This window comes from Antrostomus carolinensis, unplaced genomic scaffold, assembly GCF_000700745.2.
Source record: "Antrostomus carolinensis isolate BGI_N321 unplaced genomic scaffold, ASM70074v2 scaffold5607, whole genome shotgun sequence".
NCBI classification, from domain to species: Eukaryota; Metazoa; Chordata; class Aves; order Caprimulgiformes; family Caprimulgidae; genus Antrostomus; species Antrostomus carolinensis.
In genome coordinates this window covers 6927-33297 of record NW_010329355.1, presented here as the reverse complement: position 1 = coordinate 33297, position 26371 = coordinate 6927, and the positions used below count along the sequence as shown (strand labels likewise).

General features: G+C 38.0%; 1 protein-coding gene across 2 annotated transcripts in view; it reads left to right on the top strand.

Annotated features, from left to right (window-relative positions):
• The window catches only part of ATXN7L1 (ataxin 7 like 1), a 34956-nt gene extending 10259 nt beyond the window's left edge, over nt 1-24697 (top strand). Inside the window, exons 3-9 of one of the 2 annotated variants that reach the window (XM_010172527.2) lie at nt 4209-4291; nt 5172-5428; nt 7631-7823; nt 10261-10382; nt 13490-14444; nt 18706-18780; nt 22067-24697. In XM_010172527.2, coding sequence (XP_010170829.1) covers nt 4209-4291; nt 5172-5428; nt 7631-7823; nt 10261-10382; nt 13490-14444; nt 18706-18780; nt 22067-22108 — 1727 coding nt within the window. In that variant the 3' untranslated portion in view covers nt 22109-24697. The remainder of the gene's footprint in view (nt 1-4208; nt 4292-5171; nt 5429-7630; nt 7824-10260; nt 10383-13489; nt 14445-18705; nt 18781-22066) is intronic. The other variant, XM_010172528.2, reaches the window with a different exon arrangement.
• The last annotated feature ends 1674 nt before the right edge of the window (nt 24698-26371 follow it).

Sequence of the window (26371 nt, the reverse complement as noted above, 5' to 3'; positions counted from 1 at the left end):
GCCATCCATTGGGAGGAAGAATTGTTTTCCATGGAGTTCCCCAGAGGTGACCTGTGCCAGCTGTTGGGCAGCGAGCAGAGGATTTGCCCCTTAAAGCTTGAAAACATTTTTTTGTTCTGAATGAAAGGAAACAAAGTGTTTTGAGGGCTGTTTTTTTTGGTTTTGTTTTTTCTTTTAACAAGAGTAACTGACTCAAGTTTATGGCTTCAGAAGCTGTGCAGGGTCTGTTCATCAGCTGGCAGTACTTTGTGATTTGGGCAGGAACCTCTTGTGTGCAGTGAAAGGCTAATTTTGCTAATGGCAGCATGATCCGCATTGGATCGTCAGTTTGGCAGAAAGTTAGTTCACATGATTTCTAAATGTGCACTAGTTATGAACCAAGTATAAGTTGTAGCAGATAAATGCTTCCATTTCCAGTTAATGTGTGTGCCCTGGTTTTTGACTGAATATCGGGTTTATTTTTTTTATTTTCTCAAATTTGGCCCTTAGCCCATGGTACTGCTACCTTGGCTTGATTCCAGACCAGTGTGAGGTGTTTGCTAGGGCTGTGTGGGGTATGGACCAGCGCCATTGCCTTAAAGGATTCAGTACACTGATTGCTTTTTTGACTAGTTAAAGGTGGCATCTAGGAAAGCAGAACCATTGTTCATGATAGCGTTCCACACAACGAAAAAATAGTAAGATAAAGTAGCTGATTAGGCTTTTATACCTTACATTTCACTTGCTAAGATCCAATTTGTTATTCTAATAAAAACTCTCTATATTCTGCAATTAAATTAAAATGCTGGTTTCTGTTAAACCATTATTTCCTTTAATGGTTTAGATGCTTAATTTGACTAATCAATTCTGAATTCCTGCTTGGGCAATTGAATCTGATACTTTTGAGATACCTTTTTTTCCTCATGTCACTGTCTGCCAGCACAGGGCTGTAGGTGATACACGTACATTTTTTTGTACAAGTGCTTGCTGAAATGTGTTCATAAAGGAGAATAATTTCTGTAGGGCCTTCCTTCAACTTGCTTCTTTTTCTGTGAAGGTGACTCCATCGTTACTCTGTGTCTAAGCTGTCACTCACAGCATCTTCTAGGCTGGTTTCACTGGTGGAAATTTCCAAACCAGACTGGGACTGCGCAGGACTGTCGGAGCACTCCGATAGGCATTAGTTTACTTTTATTTGGTTAATAAATGCACAGAATTGATATATATTTTTTTTTTAAACCTCCTCAGTCATTATCAGATTTAGAATTCGTTCAGTCTTGCTTCTGCTGCCTCGTGTATTGATGCAGCAACACAATAATTTAGCCATGATGCAAATGGGAGAAGCCCTGAGAGCGCTGTAGATGAATGGCCTGTAGATCGTGTGTCACTATGATGGATTCCTCTCCATTATTATACAGAACTGTGCAAAGGCTGAGAAAAAGATCTCGGAAGGTCAATGAGATGATTATTTTAGATATCCCATACATTTCCTTCATTTCACATTAAAAGAATGAGATGGTGGCTAGGGGATTTAGGGTTCCCTCAGTCTGCTGCTGTGAACTGTTAATTAACAGCTGTTAATTTTTGAAGCTCTTGAATAGGTCTGGCCAGTTGACATTTGTTTTCTTTCCTTTTTAGTAACCTCCACTGTCTCTCACACAATTTCCCTGACTGTGGCTGAAGTTTGGGGTTTGTTTTTTTTTTTTTGCTGAGAGCTGGTGGTTGTTTGGGTGATGAATGAACCCGCCCTCTTTTCAGGAGCGCTGTCTTTGGTGAGAGAGAGGAAGCAGCTTGTGGAACCACAAAAGACAGTCTGTAGCTGCCCAGAATAAGTGGATCACTGTTCCCTAGTAGCAAACTGCAAAAAAATATTTTTTTCATAAATCTTCCTTAGTTCTTGTTCTCTCTGTGGGCTGAAGTTACAGAATGCAGATGCCCGTTTAACGCCAAGAATACCTGTTGTGTTGCAAAGAGGAATTTGAGACAAGTCAGTTTTGGCCCTTCCTCTTCAGTGAGGTTATAATGAAGGCTCTTTACTCAGCCCACCAAATGTGAACAAGTGGAGTGCATTCTAGAGAAACAACTTTCTCAAGCTGTGCCTGCACACAGCAGTCTGGGGGTTCTCACACTACACACTTCCTACTACAGATGCAGTCAGAAGCTGCATTGCGTTATTGATAAGAACGTGATAATCTTCATTTAATGTGTTGCCCAAACCAGGCATGTCTGTAGCTGGTAATTAGATGTTAATGATTTCTCTGGAACAGCCACGCACACTTCAGCCAGGAGAAGTGGTTTCCTGTTTGTTTAGTATTTTCTGTTCCTCAAGGAAAACATGTTATTTTGTTCTTCAGTAGATGGCGAAGGCTTCCACTTTTTCTGACTATAATTAATTCTGTTGATTTTACCTCTATATGGTTTCCTAAAAACTGTCTTTGCTATAATCAGTCCTGCACATCTTCCTTGATGAGGACACTCTTACTGACGAGTAGCAATCTGGATGCTCCCAAAGGGAGCACTTTGGATTTTTGAAGTATGTTTCCCTGTTGGTTCCAAACAGTCCTTGCCTGGTGACTTTCAGAACACATTCCACAGCCTTATGATTACCCTCAGGATTTTTCCTTTGAAGGCATAGTTATAAGTCCAGATAGTCTATTTAGTTTGGAGTTTAATTTGCGCTGAAGCTTTTTAGGCAGGTGATTCAGGAAACTGTGATAGGAATATCATACACTCAAAAACCAGGAGTGATTAACTCCTATAGTTCATGAACATGCATTTTCATCCATTAAGTAGAAAAAAAACATTTGTCATTTTTAGTCATACCCTTTTCTGTTTCTGTTGTGCTGTAAAGGCCACAGAAACTACAACTACTTGTGACAGATTTCAGTACCCTTATAGATGCCACCAAAAAAAACCAGTGCCAACTGTTTTTTCCAAGCCCACTTTTTGGTATGTCTCTGCTAATAGGTTGATAGGTCGATGTCTCTGGTAATAGGCAAGCAGTTTAATGTTTGCTTTATCATTTTCAAGTCCTAATAGCAGAATACATTGTGATATCTGGGTGATAGCTGTCATCTAATGTAGGCTGCTTGGCCTCCTGGTTCTTCCAGCTGTTCTACTTGCTGTAATGATGTCATAACATTGTAACATAGCTGTGAATTGCCATCTTCATGTTAGCTGTGATTTGTTTGTCTGTAAAGGATTTTTAGATCCTCAGATTAAATGTTGTATTTGAGTACAGCATGTTTATTATATCTCTAACACCACTGTATCATTAAAATAGGCTTTGGCAAATAGTTTATATTCCACTGTCAAATGAAAGCAAACCAGTCTGCCAATTAAACCATATGAAGTTGAGGTGTATAAAGATAATGGTAGATGGTTTTGGTGGCATAAACTAAAAAGTGTATGTCTAGTTTTGTTACAGCTCTGTAGTGCAAACACTAAAATTATATTAACATAACCTAAAGGAGGTGATGCTATCTGTGGTATATAAATACTAAAATATTAATGAAAATGAAATATGCAAATACAACATGTTAAATATTAATGCACTTTTAATGTTAATCATGAGTAGAACTCATGTAAATGCCTTTTTTTTTATAATCTCTGCAAACTTCAAACTCCATGCCTCCCTTCACTTAGGGAAATATGAACTAACGTACACGTTGTTTTTACACAGATTTAGGGGACAGATTTAGATAAATTTTGTTTTTAAAATGCCACTAGTAATCTTGCATTTACTTTTGAGACACTACGGGTTGTTTTTCAGAGTTTCCGAGTATGTCAAAGAAATGTTGTTCAAAGCACTTGTGATATTCAGTCTGTATGTGTCTTGGCCACACTCAGAAGCTAGATTTGCAAATGCTGGATTTCATGGGCTCAGGGTCAGCCAGCTTTAGAGAGAGAATTGAACTCGCGGGTATTTGGCTTGGTCCTGTGTTTGGGCCACTCTGTGAGCACAGCTCTGAAAGCACACTTATTTCTGTGAAGTCTGTGACTGAAATCCTGCTCTAAATAGTTTGAAACATGCTAGGACAGAAAAAAATGCACAACTGTGAGTGATGCATGTCACGCTATTGTGGGGTGCTGGGGTTGGGAACAGTGGTTCAGGTTGAGCCTGGTTTCGTTAAGTACTACAAGGCAAAAATCAGAGCTACTCTGGTTAAAATTTTTTGTAATAATCTATTTTTCTCTCCTTTTTCTCCCCACCTTCCCCCATCAAACAGAAAGAGAATTTGACCCAAATAAACACTGTGGAGTACTGGATCCTGAAACAAAGAAACCTTGCACAAGATCACTCACCTGCAAGGTATTTTTCTTAGAAGATAAAATATCAGATGCTTTGTTATAGTTTAAATCCTACCACAGTAGTTTGAGAGGTCATACCTGCTCCTGTCTTACAGACAATGGGTATGGTATTCAGACGCTGTCTTCAGGTAATTCTTTTGAGTAATTCTGTTTCTTTGAATCAGAGCATCTGCATTATTCCACTGATAATTCTAAAAAGATTTTTTTTTTTTTCCCTTGTCATTTTGTTATGCAAAAAGCATTAACGTTTCACGTAGAAGCACAAGTGTTATTTTAAATGCTTCTGTTTTGGTTCATGTGTGCAACAATGTTGAAGTATAGTCAAATTTTAATAAAAAACTAACATGATTTTTGTATAATTAATTACTTGGAGGCTGCCCTTGTGGTAATCATAAGTCTCAAGTCAAAAAGTAGCAGCAGGGTAAGACATTTATAATGAACATTTGTATGTGTATGTGCTGCTTGTCAGTAGAGATGATCAGTTAAATCCGCTTTCAACTGTATTCACATTTTTCAATCCAATGAAATCAGTTTTTCATTGTAAGTTATGAACTACAATAATGTTAATACTTAATATTTTAAAATTACTGGAATTATATTTTCTGTTTTGGAAAAGGTAAGTCAATAGACTATTATATAAAATGTGTAATTTATATATAATTATTATATAAAATAAGTAATTTTAGCCTTGATGTTGGCATTTCTTAAGAATGACTTCATAAGTTTTCAAAGAGAATGTGGAAATAACAGCTTTATTTCCATAACTGTGGCTAAAGTTGTTAGAAGTAGATTTTTATCTTTTGGAGTTGTGGTGTATCAGAAGTATAGAGGACTCATAATGTCATGCACACACAAATGCTTTTTAACCACCCTATTTTTAGACTCATTCACTTAATCATCGACGAGCAGTTCCAGGCCGTAAAAAACAGTTTGACATCCTTCTAGCTGAACACAAAGCTCGATCCAGGGAAAAAGAAGTTGCAAAAGACAAAGAGCATCCACCATCTGCAAGGGAAAGCTATCAGAGCCAGCCCACACCAGCACAAGACTCTCTGGCAGGATCTTCAGTGAACTCTGGGCAAGAATCTAAAGTAACATCTCCTGCAAAATCTAGACCACCAAATTCTGTACTTCCAAGGTAAGCAGTTCTCCAGTGTGGAATGGGACATTCTGACGGTGCTGCAGGAACTGTCATAGTCTTCATACAGCTTATTTTATAAGCATTTGGTATTTCCGTAGGCTGTTGCTAATATAAGAGTTTCTCTTAGCAGTAGAAGTTAAGACTATGTTTATATTAACCTAAATCTGTCCATGGTAGCCCGTGATCTGATTGGGAATGGGGTGAGGAGTCATGTCCACTCTCTGATCAGAATCTCAGACTAACTGCATTTTTTTGCTAAAAGAGTCAGAAGTAATTAGGAAAGTTTAGATTTGAGTAATTCTGACACATTTATGTAGAATTTTTCTCTGCAAATCCTTCACCAATTACATCAATGGAAAGTCTTATTAAAAAAAAAAAGTAATTTAGTGTAAATGACGATGTAAGCAGCTAGTTCTTAAAACTATTGATTTGAAACTGTCCATAGTGTGTCTTTCCTCATTTTGGAGATTTTTCATGTAAAGGACAAAAACAGTCTTCAGAAAAACAATGCAAACTTCTAGACATCCCTTTAGAAAAACTAGTATTATGTACTGAATCTACTGAATTTTACTTACCCTCTGCTAAACTTCTCATATGTTTTGTTTTGTTGGCTGGGGGTTTTTTTTCGTACTAGCTTTGACTGGAGTAGATAGAGCTAAACTAGTTGGGTTTGTTCATATTTATTTTGTTTCATAATTCTTTTCTTTGCAGAAGCCTTGGTCAGGATTGGGTGCTCTTTTTGGAGCTTTTGTACTAAGATAGTCCCTATTTCAGAGAGATATTTGTTGTATTTGCTATCTCAAGTCTTGCAGACAGCCATTTCCAGTGTTTTCTGTGTGTTCATCAAGCCATAATGAAATCTTATTCATACAGTGGCACAGGTGGGTCTTACAGGGTTTTAGTGAAAGGACAATGAAAGAATAAGCATAAATAAACAAAGTGGTGAGAAGTCTGCATAATTCTTGTAAAAGGAGTGACCTTACACAGTCCTTACATAGAGATGAGCACAGAGGGACAGGGTAGACATTTTTTTTTTAGTAGGGGTTACAGTCAAAGAAATGAAAATGGAATGTGATTCAGTGAGTCAGCTGCAGAAACTGCAAAGGTAGTGGAGGATTTTAGCAGACATACGTTGGATTTGTACAATCTACACGTCTGTTGCTGCTGCGGTGCCTCTGTTCTGTCATCCTGACTGTTTTTGCAGCAGCTGTGCCAGAGGAAAGCCTGGCTACCTCTGCTGGGAGCCAGCAAGCCTGCAGCTCTGCTGCTGGGAGAGGTAATGCGAGTGCTTCCTGCTCTGCTTAGACAAAACTTGGTGGCTTCGCTGAAGGTGATTTGGTTTGCCCTGGCTGACTTTTCCTGAAGGCTAAGGGGCACACTCGCACAATCTATCCCTTGCAGCAGCAACTGCAGCAGTTATTTCTAGCTGATGGACATTGTTAGCAATCCCTACTCAGTTCAGAAGAGGGCACCTCTCAACAGTCTCAGTGACTGCTGTGTCCTGATAGCATAAATTCATTAAACTGAAGATAATCTTCGGATTTTGCTCAGTGTGGACGTCTCCAGCCTCAGAGGTCCACAGAGATACTTGGTTTCACAGACTGTAGTTGAGAATCATTTTCACCCCCACTTCTGATCTCATTTCTTTCCAAGCTACTTTTGAAGGGCAAGGCACCAAAGGCATTTCCTTTTTGTTTTACTGGATTTTAAACAAAGGTAAAAAAAACCTACATGCTGTAAGAGGTCTTTTCAGTTACTTCACTTATTGATCTGGCTGTTGAGGGTGTCAGCTAAACACTCATGTTATATTGAGTGCGCTAATTCCAGTAGTATTTTGGTATGAAATAAAATTTCATAACTGGGCCCTTGGGATCAATCAAGTAGCAGAGTAATGGTGCTTTGTAAGAAGATTACACACATCTGATTTTTGTTTGCCTCTTTTATATACTTTGCCTCTCTCAAGATCTTAACCTCATGGCAAATTTAAAATCTCAGGCAATACAAAGGTGCTTCTGCTAATGTTCACTTGATGATAACACATTATATAAGTCTGACAAGAGCAAATGTGAGCTATTTTGTATCTTACTGTCCTTCTTTATATGATCATTTCTGGTATAATTTACTTTGATGCTTGACTCCAACAGGTAGGTTTGCAGAGCCTTTGAATGCTGATGACTTAAATGTTTATTCTCCTTGTAGACCGTCATCTGCAAATAGCATAAACAGCAACAGTTCTTCAAACCACAGTGGGTATGTGCCAGAACTGCCACTGCCTTCCATGGGAGGAGATTTAACGAGCAGATTGTCCAGTGATGAAGGAGAAGTGGATGGAGGTGAAGAATCTGAGAAACTAGACTGTCATTTCTCTGGACACCATCCCAGGCCTCTTGGGGTATGTGTCTGTGTCTGGCATGCCTTGCCATTATTCTTATGGAATTACAGAGGGGAGGAAAAAATAAGTAATTTTGTAAAAATGTATTAAATGAGGACCTTACATTCTGAAAACTATATTCTAAAGAGAACAAATTAATTTGACAGAAAAAGGTATGGATGAGATAAAGTAGGAGGAGACTTGTCAGTGCATGTGAGAAACATTGCTCAGTTGCAGGACAGGTGGAGCAGCAGAAAATCAAAAATTCTAGTTTGAAATTTTCTTCTCAGTAGACTGCAACGTGAGTATAATTCTGCTAAACTGAGAGTTGTATTGTTTTAAACGTGACATGAACAGATAATCTCTGTTATCATAGTTCTTACAAAACTGACCTTGCAATTGGTTATAGTTCTGAAATCATAAGACAGTAAAGGGCTGTTACAGTGCTTCATTGATTTTTGTAGTCTGGTTTGAAGCAGTAATTAGATGTGGCTTATGTGAATGTATGTGGACTTAAAAGCTGTTGCTTCATTCATCTGAAAATGGAAAGTCTAGAGCATGGCATAGCCCATCTGCTCTGGCTGTAGCTTAACTATGTGCTTCTCTGGCAGCTGTTTTTGTTTTTTCTCCCACGTTAGTGAGAAATTTCATTGTAAGCAGTAAGAGCTGCCTGGTGGCATTATCTCTGCAGTGCAAATGTGTTCACACTGCACAAACCAAGAGGTAATGGGAGAACTCTTGAACTTCTAAGCAGTTAGTTCTCAAAAAAGCTGAGCCTAGGAATAAAATTAATGGAGACTTCCCTTATGTATTTTCCATGTGATATGCAGAATAAAACAAGCACTGTGATAACTGTAGTGTTGTCTGTATTCCTTAGAGCAGAGGAGAATTTGTTACTGTCAGACACCAGGAAAAAGTATGAACTGAACATAAAATGACTGTCAGATGAAATTCTGTATTTGGTTCTTACACTGAAAATAAGAATTGTTATAGTCCATATAATACTATGATAGGCAGTAACCTTCTTGTATTCTGCTTCATTTTTGCTGGCTGCTTCTTTATGAATTCAAAACTAAAAGCTCACTTGCATGTATGTCCACACAATTGAAAAATAATCTAAGTGCAGACAGCTCTTGTACAGGCGTCATCAGTGAGGCACGGCTGTCAACAGCGATTTTGTTTTGGGATCCTGGTTCTGTTTCAAGGCAAATCCCACTGACTCATCTGTTCTTTGAAGTCTTAGAATCTCTCAACTGAAGCAGCTACTGATAGTACCCCTGTTCTTAGTCTATATCAATGTGAAGTCAGAAAAGATGGTGTAAATCGCCTTCAGAACAGTTTGTGCTAACTTGCTGAAGTTCATATTGAAGTGGGCTGTTTTCCTTACATAGTCCTTCTCCCAGCTAGGTGGTAGTAACAGACCAGGACAAAGCAGAAGCTTCTTAAACTACCTCTTAGTGCTAACTGAGGTGTATTACTGGGAGGTGAGGCTAGTTTATCAACTTAGGTGGTTTTAATTAACCTGTGTAACCTTGTTGTGAAACAGACTTAAGATAAACAGTTACCACTCGCTGGCCATTAAGCTGAAAAGTACTTTAAACAGACGCTTTTCTACTGCATCAGTAGCTTCTGTTTTCAGCCAGAATTTGTGTCACATTGTGTGCATGTCCCCTGCATGATGGAGAGTTGCCTTGTTTTCTGAAGATGATTTATAACAGATTTCTCTCCCACAAATAGGTATTGTGGCAGTTCTCTTGGTAATGCGAGACCAGTAAGACTGAACTGAAAGGGCAGATTCCTGTTCATACCATTTCAGTGTAGTAGGACTTTGCAGGAAGTTCTCTAGAGAAAGTGATGCAAACACTCCTGAGCTCTGCAGGTTCTCAAAATATAGAATATTGACTGCTCCTCTGGATGATTTCCATGAAGAGTATACCCAGTGCTCTGTTGTAGCACAGGAGCCGTGGACGATAACTTATTTTTTTACTGAAATGTCACTGGTTTGTTCATTAAATAGATACTAAAGTGGCTCCCATTGCACCTTTTTCCTCTTCAGTTATATTTTGAATTCCTGTTACACACTTATGAGATTTAATGTGCACAGAGCAGCCTAACTGTCTTCCTGAGGCAGTATGAGTATCACTAGCCAGAATTATTTCCTTAACAGAACCTCAGCATTTATGTTCTTTCTGTCTCACACATAGGTGTACTATCACCTGATAGTAAACTGACTTGTTAGTGAAGTATGACGTATACTTTACACTAAGCTGAAACATGCACATATTTCATATATTGTGCAAAAAGTATTGATGCTGCAGATAGTGAAAAACACCTTTTTATAGGTATTTTTATATGCATGATACAAATTACAAAGGTGTTCCTTGATCTGTAAACGATAATTATTTTATAATGTAGAAATACTGTTTTATAAACAACGTTGAAATATCTTTTCTTCCAGTTTTGTTCATATGGCAGTCGCTTAATGGGAAGAGGGTACTATGTCTTTGACAGAAGATGGGACCATTTTCGATTCGCACTAAACTCCATGGTAGAAAAACACTTGAACTCACAGATGTGGAAGTAAGTGGGATTTTTACACTTGGTGGATAGTTTTAACATTTTTATTTCTGTAGAACTTCTAAATTAAACACGCCATGGGAAGCATTTGTAAAATTACTTCTGTATTAAGTCATAGCAGTAATAGGACTACAAATTTTCTCTTCTCTGTTAAGGAATATGCAGCACAACAAAACTGTCTCCTGTTCCAATGTAAATTTCTGCCAGATTTAGGACATTTTCTTACTCTCTCTGAATCTGGGGAGGAATAATTCAGTAGTTCTGTTAACATTACCTAAAAGCATTAAAGCTCAGAGTTTTCTGGGTTTGGAAATATGTTTTGATATCATATTGTTTTATAACACACAGGTTAGATTTTGCCTAGATTTTTATACCTATGTCATACCCATATCACCCTTCAGACTTTGCTCAGTAAGGCTCGTGTTGCATGATAAGGAACTCGGTACATGTTTGCATGTGCGTAAGATGGAGCACAATACTTTTAGTCCATCGTGCCCTTACTGGCTTTGGGGTCTCAAAATTCTGATTATTACTCTACTATTGAACACTTCTATATCACATATGCAGGTTCCAAGCACTATAGGCTTTGGCTATACAAGAGGCATTAAAATAGACTGCACATCTAAAAAAGATGCTAATTCTTTTTAAAAATATATGTTGGAAAAGTTCATGGCATCTGCAGGTAGGATTGATTTTTTTGGGAGTAATCTGCTACAGAATATGCATTCTTCTTCCAATGTAATGACACTAAAGTGCAGTGTTTCGTGTCACTGTTTATTATCAGGACTGTGTTATATTCATTGGATGCCAGCCATTAGATAAACAAGGTTTGATTTTTATTTAAATATATTTTTGAAACACTAAAGCTTGGCTTGTCTGACTAACCTGGTAACATGACGATAACAATGCTACTGTGCTGGGAGACATCGTTTGGAAATGGTTGGGTTTGCCATAAAAGGGACAGTTCTGTGTCTGTTTAGAGACAGATAATGCTTGATCTGCAAGAGGTTCCTCTCTTTTGCTTTGTAAATCCAGCTGTTAACTAGTGTCTCTCGCCTTCCACAAATAAAACTAATTTGGTTGCCTTAAATAGAAAGATTAAAACTTGTTATCTCTTGGTTTTGTTTGTCAGGAGAAAAGATACTCGGGCATCTGAGAAAATGTGTCACTAGTACCACTACTATCACAAAAACAAAAAATAACCTCTACAGTAGTTATATGATACAGGAAATAAACAGGACTCATCCTGCTCCCACTAAATCCAGTCGTAAATGTTTTCCTAAATTCTATTTGTTTATGTAATCTCTAATATTTTAATGAATTCCACCCATACTTACTTGTATATAACACAGGAAGTTCACGGTGCTTAACCCCTGTTGTATTCTTCTCTTGTCCTCAACCCTCCTCTGGACTGATCTTTCCCTGTCTGCCCAAGCAGGGGTATGCACAAAGCTGTTATTTTATAACAGAGCCAGTGCAGCTCTGTAGCTATGGCTAAAGGTACAGGGATGCAAGGCTGCGTTTTGAGAATGATAATTAACATTTACAAAGTACTTTTTATCCCTAGCTCTCAGAGTACTTTACAAAGGTGGGTAAGAATTATTAGCCCTTCTTTAAAAATAAACTGAAGACTGGCTCTGATAAGCAGCTTCGTTCGCACAGCAAGTCACAGGCAGTAGGACTTGCTCATTTCTGGCTGCGTGGACTGTATGTAATCCCTCATGTAATTGTGTCATACACAGTGTTCTGTCTGACAGTCTCCATAAGAAGAATACCAGGAGAGAACACTTGTAATTAGGATTTGATTTAGGATAACACAGCACACCCTGTGCTCCTCTTTTATCATACTTCTTCGAGGGCAAGAGTAAGCTTTTAAAAACTGAAAAGGTGTCAGTAGTGAGAAAAACAAGGGCAGAGTTATGGTGAGGTACAGGTTCTTAACAAAGAGAAATAGGATTAAACTGTGAATTAAATTTTAGTCTAAATAATGAGAAAAGCTCACATGATAATTTTCCAAGAGACCTTAGTGGAAGTCTGGCTCTTTGTTAACACTGAACCAGATAAAATAATAGAAGATGGTGGCTGAATAGAAAGGAATTTTAATACATTCTAATTTCACAGGTAGTATTATTAAATTTTATTCTCCGAATAGTATTCAACTAGTTATAAAGCTTATCAAGCATTGTTTAATATTTTGTCAATTTTTCAGTATCAGTGAAATTAATCAATAACTTACCTAGTTAATTCCCATCTAACCAGCTCTCAAATGAGTTGTTGGGAATAGCGCTGTAAGTGCTTCACAAACCCCCAAACTGGCTCATTTACTGCCCTCATCAAATCTAACCTGTGAGTTTAGGTCGATACTGAAACTGTTCCACAACTTGAACTTTCAGGCAAAACATATGCAATGCATGAAACATAGTGACTAGGACATTTATAGGTACCACCATCAGGCATATTGTTTGCATTTTTTAATTGTTTGGTAAAGTAGGAGAGGAAAAAAGGAAATTAAATTTGTAATAGAGTGAATAAATTGTAACACTGTGCATTTAATTGCTGCGTGGGGCACTCGTGCTGAAGTGGAGCTCAGTTCTGGTTTAACTGAGTTACGCAGTTCAGGGCCCATGTGTCATGACAGAGTTTTATAGGAAAAATTACGCTGCACAGTTCTTTACCTAATCATCTTGTGCTTGGTCTCTGCTGTCTTCACAGATTTAATGTGCATCATTTCAAAATTCATTTTTACAAAAATATACTCAATGATCCAGCTTTCACGAATCCTTACAATATTAAAACACACGTGTTTTGGGTTTTGTTGTTTGTTATTAAATCCCAAAGAACCTTGTAATGGAATTGCAAGTTTAAAAAGAGAGAACAAAAATCAGAAGTAAAAGCATTTTTAAGCTGTTACATAATGCAGAGCTGATTTTGAACTGTGAATATTAAAATATATGTGATTGGTGGAATAGGAATCAAAATTAGAAAGAAGTAGGTTTGCCTTTTTTATTAAGTTGGTCCTTCCCAGAAATTATTTCCTGTCTGCATTGTTCAGATGGAATTTTTAATGTATCTAAAACTTTCTTTTTCTTTCCCCCCCCTTCTCTATTTAGGAAAATTCCTCCTGCGGCAGACAGTCCCATGCCTTCTCCAGCAGCACATGTCTCCACTCCTTTTCCAGCACCAGTCTTGCAGCCTTTCAGCAACCCCAGTGCGGTGTATATTCCTTCAACACCTATCAGTTCAAGAATCACTTCTTCTTCGTACATAATGGCATCAGCCATGTTATCAAATGCAGCCTTTGTGACAACGTCAGATACAAATTCTATTATGTCACACACTACAGCGTTTCCTCATGTGGCTGCAAGCCTAAGCATCATGGACTCAACTTTTAAGGCGCCATCAGCTGTGTCACCAGTGCCAGCAGTCATCCCTTCCCCATCCCACAAGCCATCCAAAACAAAAACCAGCAAATCCTCAAAAGTGAAAGACCCATCATCTCGGAGTGATGAGTCTTCAAGTAACAAAAAGAAAAAGCCGCAGTCGTCATCGTCGTCATCCTCCTCCTCCTCATTATCTTTGCAGACATCCTCTTCCTCTTCATTTTCAGGGTCCCACAAAAAGAACTGTGTCCTGAACCCCAGTTCAACTTTGAACTCCTATCAGGCTACATCTTCCTATAACAGTATGTCTGTGCACAATACAAATAACGGAACAAGCCCACTCAGTGCCAAATCGGAGCCCTCAGGACGGACTTCATTATCGAGTAGTTCAACAGACTCAGTGAAACACATGAGCATGGTAGTAAGCAGTATTGACTCTTCTAATCTGTCTGTATCTTCTCTCGTGCACCACTCAGGGGACCACTCCCTGGGAGCACACAATGCAGTGTCTTCTCTGCCCCTTTCGTTCGACAAATCAGAAGGAAAAAAACGTAAAAACTCTAGTTCTAGTAGCAAAGCCTGTAAAATCACTAAAATGCCTGGTATGAATAGTGTTCATAGAAAGAGCACTGCCAACCTTATTTCTGCGGTGCCAGACCCTACAAGCAGCTCCATCTCTCGGCAGGTAAGGGACTCTTCCAGTTACTTTTTTGCAGGTCATGTCTGACTTACTTGAAATATTTCATGCATTCTGAAAAGAAAATACTGTGTCTGCTTCAGATTGTTTTTCATCACACAACTTACCTTCTAGGTTAATGCAGAAACATATTTGTATTTGTTTTGTACCAATCATAGAAAGATGCTTCGAGTTAAAAAAAAATATATATATATATATCTTCTTTCTTAAAATATTTTTATGGGATTTTTTATTCAATTAATAAAGTAGCCATTTGTATTTCTGAAAGTAAAATTTAATGTCCAGAACAGATAAATAATTTTTAGAAATTAATTTTTTATCTTAATTATCTTCTCTCTGAAATAAACTGTGTCATTAAAACAGGAAGATAGAGTCAGCATTTCTGTTTGTTTCTGTTCCCAAGCTTGTTGCTGATTCATTTTTTAATGTTATGGAAGTCTTCTCATCTCGTATTTGAAGTGCTTGCATCTGCCTTTCCCCTGGCCAGAGTCGGAGATGCCTGACCTCCGATGCTGTTTCCTGTTTGAAACTGGAAAAATTAAGAAACTAAGATTTTAACCAGATGACCTTTAGTGGACGTTTGGTTTTCCTTCCTAGTGCGCGTGTGTTCAGAATATTGAAGTCAGTGCAACAGATAAGGTTACACGCTCTTGCTTTGTTATCACATAGAGCTTTGACTTCTCTTTCAGTGATGCTACATAAGGACAAAAGTATATGTGAGAATTTGGTGGAAAAACTGCCAATATGATCTTTATAATGATCTACTGTTTCATTCTGCTACTGTGTCCAGTGCTGTGCAGTGCACAGAATACAAAGCTTGGCCCTGGTGTCTGGAAGACAAAACCATAGAAAACAGAATTCTTCAGCAAATGCAGAGAAGGTAGCTTAGGAGAATTGTGAAACTCTCATTTCCTAAGGATATTGCGCATAAAATGGCATTTGGAAATGGAGAGGGTAAGATCTTGGGCAGGGCAGTCCCTGGGTAATAGCAGACAGAAATGAGAGTGGAAGAAGGGAATAAACAAACTCTAAAACTGGCATAGCAGGCAGAATGAAAGTCTCAAAGAATGGCTTAGAGGTATATTTTCTCCATCCTACTGCCAGCAGAGGTGCAACTGAGTTGATTTGTTTGGCTTTTAAAAATGGGTAGTGGCATTGTCTTCCTATTTTAAGCCTTTTAAATGTGTCCTGCAATCAGAACTCATCTTTAAGTCACTGAAGTCAGTAGACGATGCTGTAAATTCTTCATTCTGTCACACATCTGACTTTTCAAATCTGTGCGTGCTCAAAAAGATGCAAGTGCCCTGAGATACACCATCTCAAATAGGAAGAAAAAATAAGTACAAACTGTTACTTTGGTACAAACATCAGTAGCAGGAAATGGATTGTATCCTCTTTTCACAGTACATGGACCGTAACTGTAGCTCGTGCAGTTTGAGGAAGGCTTACAGATAGAGGCAGGAGGTTCTGAGTTCAAATTCTGACTCCCCTAGTGATTAAATCTGTTCCTGTGGGACATTCCTGTTCCAGTTTATGATGCATTCCAGCGTGTTGCACAGTAATGGAAGTAAATAAACCATAAAGAAGCAGAAGTCTTTTCTGAATATTTCTAAATACATAATTCACATTAATATTTTTTTCCTTAAGTAAAACGTTAAATATATGTGATGACTGTAATGATATACAGATTTTTAAACATATTTTTATATACATGTACAGATGCATATGCCTATAGAGGCACACCTGCATATATATGTGCGTGTGTATATATATTTAAAATTTGCTCACACTTTCCTCTTAGACTGCTGGTTTTTGGAGCTACACTAGTAATCAAAAACTGGAGGTAACCAGTGGAGTTGACTGTATTTCAGATGTCTGGCTGACAGCTAATTGTCTTTGTGACAAAGATACTGAACTCTATGTGGAAAAAAAAAAAAAGACATTTTCTACTGTTTATTTATGCTATAAATAAATGAGGTTTGTACCCACTTAAGCATATGGGCCAAATAACATTACATACTCTACGTGTGAATATTAAAACTCTGGAAAATACAATACTTGAAATCATTTATAAGCTCTGCTGTCTTGACTTGCTGTGTTCTAGAAATGCAGTCACAGTAGAAATTTCACTAAAAAAAAATCAGTGTTACTTAAAATCCTGCTCCTTTTCCTTGATGTAATAGGGCAAATTAAATTAAGAGAATAAGAACACAGAAAAAAAGTTCAAGTGACCAGTGAAGAGGCTCAGGTTTTTGTTTTGTTTTGTATTCTAATTTATTTCAGGTCTGGCCTGGATAGATAGTAACTGAAAGCGTTAACCGTTGGATTTTAAAGTATATGATATTTTTAAAAGGAAAAAAAAAGGCACTTGAGTTAACTGAAAGCGTTAACCGTTGGATTTTAAAGTGATATGTGATAAAGTGATAAAATGATATTTTTAAAAGGAAAAAAAAGGCACTTGAGTCCTGGCCTCGCCCTAATCCTTTTGAAATGCTGTTCCCATCATTAAAGACCCAACACAACTGGGAATCTTTCTTATTTTCACTGAGTGCTGTAACTGTTCAGTCAGTCTGAATTACCCTTCTGTCCCCAAGTGCTGCCTTTCCAGCTCTGGGTGGAAACAGGATGGTGAAGCAGCTCGAAGCCGACCACAGTGCTGCAAGCTGTGTTGCTCCGTGCTTTGTCTTATGTAGAGGGTCAGTCCGTGAGTCGAAGGAGCACTGAATGAGTGAAAGCCTGAAGAGGTATAACACTCCCTCTCACGAGTCTAGGGTCTCAGCAAGTTCATGTCCTAGTAGCCGTTTTCTTCTTTAAAAGATGGGCGTCTATTTTGTTATGGAAGGGGTTTATGAATATTCTAATGGTGAGTGTGGAGGAGAAGGGTTTGCAGGTGTGCCATGATGTTCTGAATGGCTAGGAAAGATTTTACAAGGTTGTGTATCTTTAGTCAAGATTTGTCTATTGAAGAAAAGCACATTACTACCTAGAGAATAGCTGTGGCATGCATAACAAGCTCAGGGGAACAGGATAGACAGAGGCCTGCCCTTTTAATCTGTGTGCACCATGGGAGCTGCCTTCAGAACTGGCTGTGAATAAAAACTTTAAACATTTCTTCTGGATAGGATGTGAATAGAGAACACTGTTCTAAAAGTCACTGTGTGAGAAGGGGAGACAAAGGCTGCCTGACACTATGTATGTGAAATGGCAAATAACAAATGGTGTTGCAGAAGGGAAGGAGAAAACTTAAGATGCTGGTAAAACCACAGTCCCATCTCTTCAGTAAAAAACTGCATTTCTCACTGTTCAGAAGACAGGTCCTTGCTACCTCTCCATCAAATTATTACAGTTCACATTACTTGAAGTCCATTGACCTCTTGAATAATTATTCAAACTCCAGTCATCTGCCATTTGCAGGCTGGCGTCCATGGTTAATTTTTCTCAGCCTCGTAACCCCTGAGGAGCTGCTCCTGTGACTCAGCAGCTGTCTCCACTTCTGTATCGCGACAGAAATGTCTATATGCTGTGTTTATGGGTCATGTAGACAATCCTAAGGCAGACTGCTCCTGCAGGGTGCTGTAATCTCTCCAGTGTTGAAATGCACAGATTGAAGGTTGCATTATTTTAACTAAGTACTTTTAAAATGTATGTCTGTGTAGTATCAATTCGCACCCGTTCCCAAAGAAATGCTTTAATTCAGTAAATTGATACAATTGCAAATGTAAACCTCTGAAGTTTGATTCTTCTGGTTAATATTTGCTTTGCTGAGCAATAATAAATGAAGACACTGTATGGAAGAAAATGGAATAACCTGGGGCGTGCTACGATGCTTGGCTGCTCGCGTTGAACTCCCCAGGAGCAGAGAAGGTCCCCTGGGGAAGAGTCTGTGACCTTGAGCACTTAGTGCTCCCTCAGTTGCTGATTAGCTGCACTAAGTAACGCCAGTAAACTAGTATTTTGGTCTAGAGATAAGGGGTTTTAAATCTCTATTCCCCCAGTGACTGTTTTGTATGTTGTTTTCTGACCTGTAATAGTATTTATATGCCTGTTAAGAGTTTATTTAAAGTATGGAGGCTCTGAGAGATAATTATGATTCTACCTGAAGAAGTGTATCTTTTGCAGTAGCAACATACCTGTGTTCCAAATGCAAAGCAATTAGTGCCACTTCACACAGGAAAGGGAAGGCCATTACCAGCATCTGCATTCAACTGACAAATATGCCTCTCACTACTGCTCAATTAATGTCTTTCAGATTGGAAAAAATAGCAGTGTAGCTTTGTCACAATCCAGTCCTTCGAGTACATCAAACCCCGTACACAACAGACAAGTAAGTTGCTTTGAAAAAAAAGTGTACTTAAGTAGTCTGTAAGCAGTTTTGAAATAGTTTATACTGTAAAGCCTTAAAATACAATTTGTTTATGAATGCGGTTCTTAATAGAAGCTCTTTCAGTGAATAATACTAGATTTCTCCTCCCACTTTTTTTCTTTTCCAGCTATTTTCCCCTCTGAGATTTATGAATAACAAGTTTTCTGCTTGTTTTTCGCCACCTGTAGTACACCTCAGGTTGGCTTATGTGCTGCTCACTGGCTGTTGCTTTGGTGATACAAACTCGGCAGCAGCAGCAGGAACTGTCTGCACAGGATCCAGCTAAGCTGATGTGGTTTTTTCTATCCAACTTCCCCTGCTGAGCGAGGTGGCACAGCAAAGTCGCCAAACTGGCATACAAGGGACAGCATTTAAAAACAGGCCAGAAGTGAAAGGCAGCAAAGGAAGGACAGAAACAGGAGAGAGGAGACAGGGCACTTGACTATTCGGAGAAACTAATCTGAAAGCATAACTAAGCTGAGTGCAACCTGAGCTCTTCTTAGACAGTGAAAATGCTAACGCTCCCACCATGTGTGTCACACAGACTACTAGTCAGGTAATTATAATCAATTCTGGAACTCGGCTTTTTTGTGAGGATAGGTGCTTGGCCTGTGATCCAGCCCTCATCTGTCTGGAGGGCAGATAGACTAGTTTATTTTTTTAATATGGCCCCTACTGTTTGACTCTCCAAGTTGAGTAGTTTATCAATAATTCATTATCAAGATCCTTGGTATGAAAAGGTTTCCCACCTCAGCAAAGTGTAGTCACGAGTAAACAAAAATTCCAGAGGATTTTTCTGTACAACCAGTTAGTATTTTAGAATTCTGTTACATATTCTGGCTAAATTATACCGGAGTCGTTATTCCAAATGGCTGTGCTGCTTAGTTTCTGCTGTGTAGACACAGCAAAGAATAGTAATGAATGTAGTAATGATAACCCACAACTGTATTCCCATGAAAAATATTCTGAATCACTCACATCTTGAGATGAACTGCCATACAGTGAATTTATTTTTTCTCTTGGTGCTGAATGCAAAGCAGTGTCCATATGGACGAACTACTCGGAAGGAAAAAAAACGTGGAAAGTTTCTTCATGCTTGTAGGGACTAGTGTGTGAGACACTTGTCATCCAACTGCCAGTAACAAACATGGAAAAAAGCTGTTCTGAAGTGCAAAACTGTTTTTGCTTTAACCTCCTGCTCCCGTGTTAGTATAAAATACACACTACCCGAGGAGCAGAGCTTGTTGGGATCTGTTGCCTGGATCCCATGGGGAAAACCTAACAGCACAAAACATTAATTTGTGGCAGCCTTATGTAAACACAGGCTATTGCTGAGCTTTTCAGCTGCCTGTTTCCATAACTTTATCAAAAATAGAAGTGCTTGCTTGTTTTAAGCCCCACGACCTCTTTATTGTTAAAAATATGTTTCTGTCAGTTTGGTAGTTGACTATGGAGCTCAGAATACAGCTACAAAAGAAAATCAAGATGTATTAAGTTTTATTAATTATTTTTTTTAACTAACAGATTTTAGTATTTGGAACCATGAATAATAATTACATATCTAATAAATGCTTGTCACTGTCAAAATAAATCTGAGCTGCTTTGTTGACAGCTTTCATCTCCAATCTAGCAACTGAATAGTCTCTAAATAAAATTTTAGTCTTAAACTGTGCTATAATATTTCTTTATAAAGGTGTTATTAATGAGGTAACAATAAGTAGTTCTGCAAGTATATGCTGTGGCAGTGAAGATATTACTGGGGGAACCTGAGCTCGTTTTTAATGTTAGTGTTGTTATAGCCATTATAATCAGGGAGTCCAAGTGCAGCAAGGTCTGTGGACAGACAATCTCTGCTGTGCACTGGGGTTTATAGCTGGAAAAATCAGGCAAGCTTTCACGCATACAAGTCACAACAACAGACTTCTAACAATGCCCTTAGAAGTAGAATTGCAGCTGTTAAGCTAAATGTGAGTATAGAGCAGTTACTGTGGACTGCCTCCGCTGTGTTACCTGGCCAGACGACCTGTCAGGGTTGTCTGCTGGTGCAGAGGAGAAGATGGTTGTTTCTCCAGAGAAGGGAGAGGGATCTTTAACTCACCACGGGGTTGAGTGTCAGGGTGAGAATGAGGCATTTGGGAAGTTGTGGTAGGCTGCAGAGACAGTCTGGTTTGAACCTGTGATCGCCGGTGTGAGAAAGCAGCTTCCCTGCTCCCCTTCCCACGGTGTCCAGTCGGAGCTGAGAGGACATGTGGCGGTGGAGCGAGAGGAGAGTCTCCTACCACTGCTACCTGGGTGTTTCCCAGTGTTGAGTTGTGAGATAAAGGTGCCCCGTGGCTGTGCTGGTATCACAGGAGTAGTTTCTTTTGGTCATTTGCCAGTCAGTACGCTGCTGTATTCTCAGGTACTCCCACGGGGACTGGTGGATTGTCAGGATAACTGCTGTGGGCCTGTCTGCTCTCTCCCATCGTATTAAACTCAATCAGGTTAAACACAGACTAGTTATTCTCAATTCACCTTTAATTTCAGTGTTGCTGCATCTATTTGAGACCTGAACAGGGCCTTGTATACATAAAAGCGTGCCTGTTTTTTCCAACTATTGTTGCTTTAATTTAAAAAAAAAATATATTACTGTTCCCTAGAAAACCTACTTGGTTTCTAAGAAACACTAATGGAATGGTAGTTTTACAGTCAAATTGTTTGTGTCTTTTAATACAAATTATGTTTTAAAAATTTGTTTTCTCCAGCTCTTATCCTTGTTCTAGGTTTATAACTAATCAAGTCTTTTTGTCTTCATAGTGCTTTTAGGTGCCTGAATGTGTTAACACTTCAAGACCTCAGTATGCGGTGGTTTTTAAATACTGAGTAACTAGATCATTTTATTAAGGGAAGGTGACAACGTGTATGCTGTGTGGGGATTCCTTGTGCATGAAACCATGCTGTGTAGAGGAAAAGATTCTTCAGAGTTGTCGTCTAAATTGCTGCTCTTTATTTGTAACGATACACCAAGCTAATGAGCATGAGATTTACCAAAGCTTACTAAAATCAGACAGTTCCAAAAGGAAATACATCATTTATTCAAAGCAGTTCCTTTTCTTAAAGGTCTAATGTAGTAAACAGGGAGGGAATTTAGTTCAGGGATTTGACATAAATTCCTGCTTTGAGTTCTGTCAGACGCAGATGTTATTAAAAGTATTATATCCTGAAAGACATTTTGTGATTTTGAACCTGGCTCTGGTTTCTCTTTTAGAAGACATCAAACCGGACTGGTAGAATAAGGACTCTTCCATAACAAGGAAAAGGAACCAGCCTATAATCTCTAGCTCTCAGCAGCCCTACTCCACAGGGTTTTTCTTTTCTATGTCCTGCAGATGGATTTAACCTTTTATGAATTTGTGGTTTTAAAGAGAATTAAATTTACAGAAAACTGTAATAGTGATTTGTTTAGTTTTTTTCACTTGTATTTGCCACTGATCTGTGCGTTCTGCTTGGTTACGTTTCATGCCTTTTAAAGCTGTTAGCGTTGCAATGCTCCCTTTGTTTCCTTACCAGAACACAATGGACATTCCAAAAAATATCCAGATCACGATTTGAATTTATTTAAAGGATCTCCAATTTTTTTCATTAAATAAAAATTACAGTAATTCTGTATTTAAGCTTGTCCTATGGATAAAAATTGAGTGCATTTCTTAGTAATTTGCAAACAGCTGGGGCAATGCAATTTTAGGGACTAATCCTGACTGGTGCTCTGTACCTACAGCATTTAATAACTTCAGTGGGAATTCCAGGATCAGGCTCTTAAGGCATCTGTACTTCGATCAACGCATAGAGGATTTTTGCACCAAACTGTAACTGATGTTATCAGGGGCTCAACATGTCAAATCCTCGTATCTCGGTGGATTTCTAGACCCTTCAGATCACAGCACTTGATAACTTGAGCAAGCAGTTTGGGTTTGCAAGGACAGGAGTTGAGCGGATTGGCTTGCATTAACAGAATTGCACTGACAGTGTTTCTTATAGGATTACTGATTAATTTTTTAATAAAATATAGATTTTATAATCAGGAAGCCAATACTAGGTACTGGAACAGTAGTACAGAGGAGTTAATTTTTATTTCTACAGTGTTAAAAGTGCACTTATATGCTGGTTTATTTACATCTTGGGGAAAGGCAAGAGACTGCAAATAGGGAGATTATTACTACTTTCTTTTTTAAAAAAAGAAGGCTTAAGGCAAATTTTAAGACTAAAAATGTTTAAGCAATTATAAACAAGGCTAGACCCTTTGAAAAAAGTTTAGAAATATTCTTAAAATAAATTTTTATAGTGTTAATTTTGTAATAATTTATGTTTTGCTATACTTCAGAGCTAACTGACCGGTATAGTTTCAGAAACAGTATGAAACTTAGGAAAGTTTAAGCAATGTTTATATTTTTAAAATGTTCTTTGAATTATGTTTTTATTGTACATTTCTTCAGACTGAAAAATGTGTACATATCTTTGTTATTTTTGCACAATTTTTGTCTTGTTCGGTTTTAGGAGCAGTACTATGTTGATTTTTTTAATTTATTTTGAGTTATAAAACTGCAGGAGTTTAAAAATCTCAGTAACAAAGTCATCCTCTGTAATGAATTGCTATTTCTAGTTGTTGAGGGAAAACAGTGGTTGTGAGATTCAGTGGTTGCTTCTGAGAAATAGTGCTAATCAATGACTGAAGGAGCAATGTTGTAATTTTAGGAAGCTTTAGCTCTTTCCATGCATCTTTTAATTGGAAAGCTGGAATATGGAGCCTGTCCTTTCAATGCTGCTTAAATTTTTTTTCAACTAGCTTACACCTGACAGCATTTCAGGAAAGTTAAGCACCAAGTAAAATGCCACAGTGTTCTTTTGTCATAAAAGACTCATTAGTTAATTATCTGTATCAAAAATTTCAGCCTGAAAAGTGAAATGGAAGTAAACATTTGGGAAAAAAAAAGCGGATACAAACTGGACCAGCCTATAATGCATTATTATTGTAGCATTCACTCGGTAGTTCTTTTTCTTCCCCATTTGCCTGAAAATCTTGTGATTTGTTTCCAGCAATAGAGGCTCAGAAGCTTTGGTTGTTCCACATACGCAATGCATAGGCCCGTCAGCCATAAAAAGCGACTTGGATAACTTGTATGCCTTCTTTTGTATTGATGTAACAGTTGTAAATAGTGCTGATCGACCTTTGTAGAGAATAGTTTATACAGCATATTCTATTATTGCTGATTCTCAGTGAACTATTGTTTTAAAAAAAAAAAGAAGAAAAAAAGAAATTTTTCTATTTACACCTTATATTTTGTTATGCTGTTGACCCATGGCACTTTAACAAAACTCTGTGGGTTTTGCATAGCTGGTCAGTCATGGGATATATTAAATAACTGTTGTTGCACAGAAATGAATTTGCACCTGCTATATTGTGCTTTCCTACTACAGATTTTAGAACCTTTTCCAGAAGACTTTTGAAGAAAGCATGTCCAATCATTCTAAGAAAAAAAATAATGCCATACTTGTACAGCCAATTTCTTTTCTACAATCCATATTTTGTAACACTAAGTATTTTCATTCTTTGTCCTGCACCTTTATGTATTAGCAGTATCAAATAGAATTCATTCCATGCTTGTGATAATTGTAAGCAGAATAAATGTCTAAAGTAGGTGTAAATAGTAAATTCTATGGCTTACAGTTTAAAAAGGAAAAACAGAACAAACATGTATCTGATTGATACTGCCATGGTTCAACACCGGGCCTGGAGATATTCTCTAGTGAGCGATTGTAATTTTTGTTTTTTGCTTTATTATTATTATTTTTTTTTGTAACATGGCTTTGTAAATAAAATAATTTATATGTTTGTAAGAAACAGATGGATTTTGTCATTATTTATCTTCACAAAGCAAAGATGGTACATATCGCAAGTTACTCTTCCCAGGGGCTGCAATGCACCGTGCAGATAGCCAGCACTGAGGTTTCCACTGGTAGTTCAGAAGATGTGCCCAGCTCTCTCTGCAGGGCTGACTTGCTCTGGGATTATTTTTGGCATGCGTGTCCAAAATTATTCTGTATTCCATGCCAGGACATGTGAGACGATCAGCTACTGCGTTTTTTGCACTGATAAATCATTTTTACAATCCTTTGCTTAGCTGAATGCATTTTCTCTTTCCTTATCAGTGCAAGAATTAACTTTGCTTGAGCTGCTAGATTTAGGAGTTCTCACTTCAGTGGGCAGTACAAATTTATAACCAGTCTTTTTATCATTGTTAATACTAAAAATGCAACTTTTATCGAGGCATTAAGATTCTTGTTCTGTGTAAAGTCTGTTCCAATTACAGATCAAATGAGACTTAAATTGTTCATTGGCTTGTCGGCTCTGCAGAGAGGATTGCAGTTTTTTTCTCTCGCCACAAACCTCTTCTGCAAATCGAGGGAAGATGTACATTTTTATGTTCCTTTTATGAAGTATCTGGAAACTCCCAATTATGGTATGATCTTTTTTAAAAGCGAGAAATTTGGACTGCAAGCTGTGTTTTTGTATGCATGCACTCAGAACTGGCAGAGGAGATAAAGCTGGCCTGTGCTATAGGAAATGGTAATTGAAGGAAGAAAATTTTACCTTCAAGGTAAATAGCTTTTTGTGTAACATCTTGCATGTTTGATGCATGTGGCATAAGCTAGTCCTGAACTTCCTCTTCACTGTCCGATATGTGCCTTGGTCTGAGCTGCCTGTATTCTGAAAACTTAAAAAAAAAAAAAAAAAATCTTGAGTTTATCTTTTCTAGCATAGAAAAACCAAACATCATAAAGTAACAGTAGATACTGAAGTTTCATCTGATAGGGTGGTCCCCACACAGGGCTGCAGAGTGACAATGTGTTTGTAAGATGCTTTGCTCTTTCTAGCAGCCATTAGAAATTAAAGCTGCAGCCAAGAAAATGGAATGTTGCAGCCATGAGTTCTGAGTTGCTTGGCATCGGTGCCTATGGCCAGAAAAGGCCACAGACCACTAAATAAGAATGAGTCATTTTTTAGCACTTGCAGGTTCATTAGAATGATTTACAAGCTGTTCTCTATTTGGAGTTGTTTCCTCCCACCCTTTTTCAGTTGTGACACAGTATTTTGCTTGTAGCAGTATTCTTTTGCTTGTGTTCTCTAATCAACACACTGGTGCTCAAAACACCACCAGTTTCAGAGGGAAGCAGATCTTGCTGTAACTTTTTTGTTCAGTGCACTCTGGGTTTTACGCTTCTGGTTTTACCACAGAGATAGTTATTTTAGACTGAAGTCACTGCTGTCCGCAACCAGTATCTGCTTTCCTCATCCAAATCTGTCAGGATTCATAATTGGAAGAAATGCCAAATACCAATTCCAGAAATATTTGGAAGAGATTCATACAACAGATTCAGAATTCAGAACACAAGAATGTTTATTTCATGCAAATTTTATGCAGTTTTGCTCCTTGAGTACCTCTTAAAAGCTACTACTCTAAACAAGGACAGACCTCCTTTAAAACCTCCTTTTCTAAGTATGAGGAAGATGAAG